Consider the following 6304-nt stretch of genomic DNA (forward strand, 5'->3'; position numbering starts at 1 on the left):
CCAGCACCATTGCCCAGTAAAACTCTGTAGCAGGGCTGGCTGCCAGCTCCCCTGGACAGATGGGCACAGCCACGTGCAGTCAGCTCGACATTTTATTGGGTTTTATGACAGACAGATGGTTCCCGAGTCAGTGTTTAAGGCCCACACCCCCCCACGGGCTCAGGACAGCCCCATGGGTGCTGCCTGGGCTCCTGGCCAAAGAGCAGCACCAGTGGCCACAGCGCTGGGGGTGGAGCAGGGGCCTGCCGGGCTGTCCCCAGCTCTGGTAGCAGCAACACAAGGTTGGAGAAGCAGCTTTTCCCTTCTGCCCTCACCACAGCAGCCACACATGCCACCCCAGCGGGCAGGGAGTCCAGTCCTGTGTGGCACAGCTGGGAGAGCGAGCCCTGGCCCCAAGGCCATGGGGATGAGTCACATGAGTCCCTTGGGTGTGGTGGCACCTCCAGTCCCCAGAGGCCCAGGGGGATGCTGGAGGCAGCTCCTGGGGTGAAAGGCAGCAAGTTCAGTCCCAGAGTCCCCAGGGCTGAGCCCCCAACTCGGGGCACTGCTGGGGAGATGACTGGGAGGAGCCTGGCTGAGGTGCAGGAGTCAGGCAGGAGGCACCAGAGCAGCCCTGGCACTTGTTAGCTGATGCTGCCACCCTTCAGGCTTTTACAGGAGACAGTCCCCAGCTTGGTCAGGAAGTTTCTCTGCTTCCACTGAGCGACACAATCCTCGGAGATTTGGAAATCAGCCTGGAGAGCAGAACAGGGAGCAGGGTCAGCCCTGGGAAGGTTCATCTCCTCCACAGCTCTGCTGCCAGTAACACCGAGGGGGCAAACACCCCATTTGGGGTCACCCAGAGGTGGGGACAGCATGGCCCTACTGGACAGAACTCCAGCCACTCCCAGCTGTTCCAAGGCCTCACCTGCAGCTTCTCAAAGACCTTTTTCTTGGGCTTGAGCTCCTCGTCGGGCTCCCCGCCCTCGTAGCCCTCCACGTAGACGCGCTCCCCGGCGCAGCACCCGGCTGGGGGGTCCAGGGGCTCCACTTGACGTGGCTCCCCCACGCTAAGGAGAGGTGTGGAGACACCAGAGTCACCCCAAGGTGCTGGCCAGCTGCCCCTCAGCACCCTGAGGCAGGAGGGGTGGTCCAGCCCCGGTGTCACCTCTGTCCCTCACCTGGAAGCACACAGCACCATGCCCTGCGACTCCACCCCTCTCATCTTCTGGGGTTTGAGGTTGCAGAGCAGCACCACGAGCCTGTCCTGCAGCTGCTCCTTGGGGACAAAGTGCACCAGGCCGCTGACCACGGTGCGGGGCTCGGCCTCGCCCACGTCGATCTTCTCCACGTACAGGCTGTCGGCATCTGGGTGCTGCCAGGGGGGAGCAGGGATGGGAATGGGGTGGCAGAGAAGGTGGCAGGCCCCCAAGGCACACCCCAAATGTCACCCCACGGGAGGGTTCCTCCCCTCTGCCCATACCTTTTCCACACTGATCACTTTGCCCACACGGATGTCCAGCCGGGATGGGATCACGTCCTCTGGCTCTGAGTTCTTGGTGCCCTTCTCTCCAGGCTCTGCAGGGAGAAGGGAATGGTCACAACTCTCAGCACAAACCCAGGCAGGTGGCCAGCCCCAAATGCAGGCCCTGGGGGGAATTCCCTGCAGGGAATTCCATGCTTGTCCCTATACCAAAGAGCAGAGTCCCTCCTGTGCTGGCTTTCCTCACCTTTCCCAATGCTCTCTATGGCTGTTTTTGAGTCTGGAGCTTCAAAACTTTTCTCTGGCCTCAGCTGCCTGGAGGGAGCTGTCCCACTGAGCCCTGCATGGCCAGGGCCCCATTTCCCTGAGCTCCCAGGCCCCCACTTCCCTGTGCTCCCAGCCCCTCCTTACTGGCTTTGGATGGGGTGGGATACGCGGCGCTGCTCAGCTTCTTCAGCTCTGGGCAGTTGAATTTCTCTCTGATGGGGTCAAGCAGTTTGTTCAGGGCCACTTCCACAGAGTTCTTCAGGTCTCCAGGGTGCACAACCTGTGTCACGACAAAGATGTTCCTGTCTGAGGCCAGGGGTGGGAAATGGAGACTAAAAAGGGTGGGAAGATGAATCCCAAACCATTCTTGACCTGATTCCCCTTGGTCAACAGAAGTTTCTGGACACTTCTGCCTCCAGCCTCTGCTGGGAGCAGCTGGGAAGGGTTAAACTGCTGCTCTGCTGCAGGATGTGGCTGATGTGGTGCTGTCCTGACTTCACACCCATCACTCATCCTCTCTCCCCCGGGCTCTCCTGTCTGGGAGCATCCCACAGTACCAGGCCACACTCCACACCTCCTCCCAGTGCAGATTTCCATCTCCCAGTGCTCCCAGACTGCTCCCAGGAACCTCAGGCAGAAGGTTCAGCCCCTCCCAGCACTCACCTGCTCAGCAAAGTCCTTCTCCAGGGCCTCGTAGGCCGTGTAAGTTTTATTTCCTCCCCATTTTTCTTCTCTCAGGACCACAAACTCTGGGACAAAACAGGTTTTAAAGCTCAGATTAACTCAAGGCTCAGATAAACCACCCACCCCACCCTGCTCAAGAGCAGGGGCTGGGCAGGTGGCACTTAGGGGCAGCCTTGTTTCAGGGGACACACTCCTGTCCCCTCCTCGTATCCACGCCCCAGCGTGGCGAGCCCCTCACCTGACTTGAGGGGGAAGAGGACGTGCTTGATGAAGGAGAGGACACCGTTGTTCTCCACGTTCCCTGGCTCACAGAAAGCCTTCTTCAGCTTCTTCTTCACGTCCTCCTTGCGGTCCAGAAGATCAATCTTGGAGTCCTGCAGCAAGAGATTTCCTCAGCCCTTCACCCAAGCTTTTGCCCAGGGAACTCATGCTGGAGTTGCTGCACCTTCTTAGAACCCCGTGTGAGTGGGGAGGGAGAGCTCACCTTCCCTGGGGTGGTTCCCTCTCAGCCCCCAGCCACCAAGCTGTCCCCCCAGAGCCCCCTGAGCACAGCCAGATCCAGGACCAACCTCTTCTGATGAGCTCATTTTGCTGCCTGTCAGCCCAGGAACCATGGGGTTCATCAAATGGATGCGCTTGGCATAGCCCAGGGAAGGGAGGTACTGGGGAAACACAAGGAGGCAAGTCAGAGCCAAGCCTCATTCAGCTTTAACTCACAATCCCTGCTTGCTCCTGGCTCCGGGTAACTTTGGGATCTGGGGTAACAGCACCCAGGAAGGGCAGAGTCAGAGCCAGGGATGTGTGGCTGCACAGAGCACGGGAGCAGCAGCAGCACAGGGAGCTGTGACATCAACCAAAATCCCACACACTTCTCCCAGTGGATTTGGGAGTGGCCAAGCTTTCCCTCAGGCCCCAGTCTGGCAGAAATCCCCCCATTCCTGACCTTCTCTGCGAAGGTGAAGATCTTCCTCTGATCCACCCCTCCAAACTGCGCGTCCACCTTGAGATACTCCTCATCCAACGCCTGTGGAGAGACACAGAGACTTGAGGCCAGGCCCAGAACAGTCCTGGCTTGTCCCTCAGCTTCTCCTGGGGCACTCCCAGCCAGGGAAGGTCGGGAACATTCCAGGCTGTTTGCTGGAACAGCAGCTCCGTGCTCAGGCCACGCTTTGTGCCACCTCCAGCTGTGACAGCGGGTGTCACAACGACCTTGACGCTCAGCCCCAAACACACGTCCCTGGCCACCCCGCCCGCCTCACCTGCAGGCCTGGGTAGAGCAAACCACTCAGCAAGGGATGCTCCACCTGCTTCACCACCTCTGCCCCGGCCTTCTTGGCGTCGTGCTGCGTCACCACGGAGGAGAGCCGGTACACGTCCAGCGTGTACTCCCTGTGGGGGACAGCTCTGTCACCAGCGGGCTCGGGGACAGCTCTGACAGCTGCTCCTGGCCACAGCGACGGGGGACACGGCCTGGAGGCACCTCCTGGAGGGACAAACCCTGTGATGCCTCAGGGTTTAGCTTTTGTGTTTTTCAGGTTCTCTGCTGCTTTGGGGGGTGGGTCTGGGGTTCGTATGAGGGGGTGGTGAGATCTCTGCACAGAGCAGGAGACAAAACAATTCCTGCTCCAGCTGGGGACCAAGGACAAATGATCCAAACCTCAGGCCCAGGAGCACAAACAGCGTGGGCTGTTGAAGGATGGGACTGCATGGGCTGGAGCTGTAATTAAATAATTAACTCCAATATGCAAATGGAGCAGAACTTATAAAAGTGAGAAACCTCATGACTGGGTGTCCATTTTGTGACCATTTTGGTTCATCTTGGGTGTAGCCCTGGCTGGGCTCTTGTGCTGCCCAAGGTGGATCCATTGAGGCCTTCAATAAATGCCTACTTTTAGGGATAATACTGCATTATATATAATAATATTAGATACATATATATATTTTTTAAAATATATGGATATATATTGAATTACATATACATATATAGATAGAATATATGTTTATATACGTATATATCCATATAAATATGTATACATAGAATATATATGATACATACATATATACATATATTATAGAAGGTATATATAATATATAATAATAATAATGATATTTATATGGTATATAAATATATTATAATATCCACTATATATACATATATATAGAATATATAAAATATATACATATATATGTATATTCCATATAAAAATATATATTGTATATTATATATTATATCTAATAATGATATTTATATTATATACAAATATATGACAATATTCAATATATACACATATGTATATATTGAATATATATTATATATACATATATATGTATACAATATATACACATATGTATATATTGAATATATATAATATATACATATATATGTATACAATATATACACATATGTATATATAGAATATATATAATATATACATACATATGTATATTCTATATAAAAATATATAATGTATTATATATATTACATATAATATATTATAATGACGGTTAATAATAATTACTAATATATAATATAACAGTATATAATGATAAATATTTCTATATATAGCATATATATCTTATACATATATATATCTTATATATATCTATATATTTTATACCTATATATATGATATATATATGATATATATATATGAGATAGATAGATAGATAGATACATATATATATATAAGATATATATATATACATATATAAATATATGATATATATATTTTTTATATATATATATATATATATATATACACTATATTAGATACTTCTAATTATCCTGAAATCATCCTTTAACTCCATCCAGCCCCTGCTCCAGCTCAGCCTTCCCAAGGCCTCGCGGGCTGCCCAGGACTCACTTGCTGAGCTGGTAATCCGTGCCCCTGACGAAGGTGAGTTTCTCCAGGGGCACCCCGATGCTCTCCAGCATGGCTTTGATGACGTGCTCGTAGTAACGGGTGCGCAGCTCCAGCAGCTCCCACGGGGCCTTCATGTTGTCCAGGTACGCGTGGAGGTCGGCAAAGAGGATTGTCACCTAGGGCAGGGGACGCCGGTCAGGGGGAGCCGGCCCTGCTCGCCGCAGCTGCCGCCCAGCAGCGTTGGCGATGCCCCCACCTCGCAGCCAGCCTTGAGGAAATCGGCGATCTTGGACATGGGCACGAAATAGGCCACGTGCGGCTTGCCCGTGGTGGCCGTCCCCCAGTAGATCTTCAGCTCTCGCTCCTTCAGGATGGCCATCAGCTTGTCCTCGCCCAGCACCTCCTGCCAGGGGACCAAACACACCGAGCTGCCAGGGAACACAGCGGGAAATCCCGCGGCGTGTGCCGGTGCCGAGCCCCGGGCTCGGTGCTCCCCACGCCGGCCTCCCCACGCTCCGATCCCGCCCCGTCCTGCCGCATTCCCCTCGATCCCCCCGGTACCCGGGCCCCATCCTGCCCCCGCCCCGGCCCCGATCCAGCCTCAGCCAACCCGCCCAGCCCCAGTTCCTCCGCCCGACCCCGATGCAGCCCCGGTGCCGCCGCTCGCCCGCCCGGCCCAGCCCCGAGCCCGCCGCCCCGGCCCCATCCGCCTCCCGGTACCTGCAGGTTCCGCGTGATGAGCTGATACTTCTCCTGCGGGCCGGGCGCGGGCTCCATGGCGGCGGCTGCAGGGCAGGACACACGGTTACCAGAGCTCCGGTTCCCCCCGGTTCCCCCCGGTTCTCCCGGTTCCCCGCCCGGTCCCACCGACCTGCCCCGGGTTGCATCAGCCCTCACTCGGCGCTCGACTGCCGCGCCTGGGCCTACCGAGCGCCGAGCTGCCGATGCAACGAGCGTGAGGGAGGGGGCGCGCTCCTCCAATCAGAGAGCGCCTCGCGCGGCGAGGAGCCCCGCGCTCCGCCAATCA

The 6304-nt window shown here is 54.4% G+C and overlaps 1 protein-coding gene across 1 annotated transcript; it reads right to left on the reverse strand.

Moving 5' to 3' along the window:
* Positions 1 to 79: 79 nt before the first annotated feature.
* Positions 80 to 6249, reverse strand: YARS1 (tyrosyl-tRNA synthetase 1). Its single transcript, XM_053998537.1, has 14 exons — positions 6149 to 6249; positions 5998 to 6062; positions 5534 to 5680; positions 5278 to 5453; positions 3673 to 3802; positions 3357 to 3437; positions 2983 to 3075; positions 2652 to 2787; positions 2393 to 2478; positions 1874 to 2009; positions 1463 to 1557; positions 1161 to 1354; positions 908 to 1049; positions 80 to 734 (listed from the first exon to the last, which is right to left on the reverse strand). The coding sequence occupies exons 1-14, from the start codon at positions 6162 to 6164 to the stop codon at positions 624 to 626; spliced, it is 1608 nt and encodes a 535-aa protein (XP_053854512.1). The 5' UTR covers positions 6165 to 6249; the 3' UTR covers positions 80 to 623.
* Positions 6250 to 6304: the final 55 nt, after the last annotated feature.

The sequence above is a fragment of the Vidua macroura genome, chromosome 25 (genome assembly GCF_024509145.1).
Source record: "Vidua macroura isolate BioBank_ID:100142 chromosome 25, ASM2450914v1, whole genome shotgun sequence".
Classification (NCBI taxonomy): domain Eukaryota; kingdom Metazoa; phylum Chordata; class Aves; order Passeriformes; family Viduidae; genus Vidua; species Vidua macroura.

What these genes read in the sequence shown, in the direction of transcription:
- YARS1 (XM_053998537.1), bottom strand. An exon ending in TCCTCAAGGCTGGCTGCGAG is followed by an intron (nt 5,454 to 5,533) that starts GTGGGGGCATCG and finishes CCCCTGCCCTAG; the next exon opens with GTGACAATCCTCTTTGCCGA. An exon ending in AAATGAGCTCATCAGAAGAG is followed by an intron (nt 2,788 to 2,982) that starts GTTGGTCCTGGA and finishes CTCTTGCTGCAG; the next exon opens with GACTCCAAGATTGATCTTCT.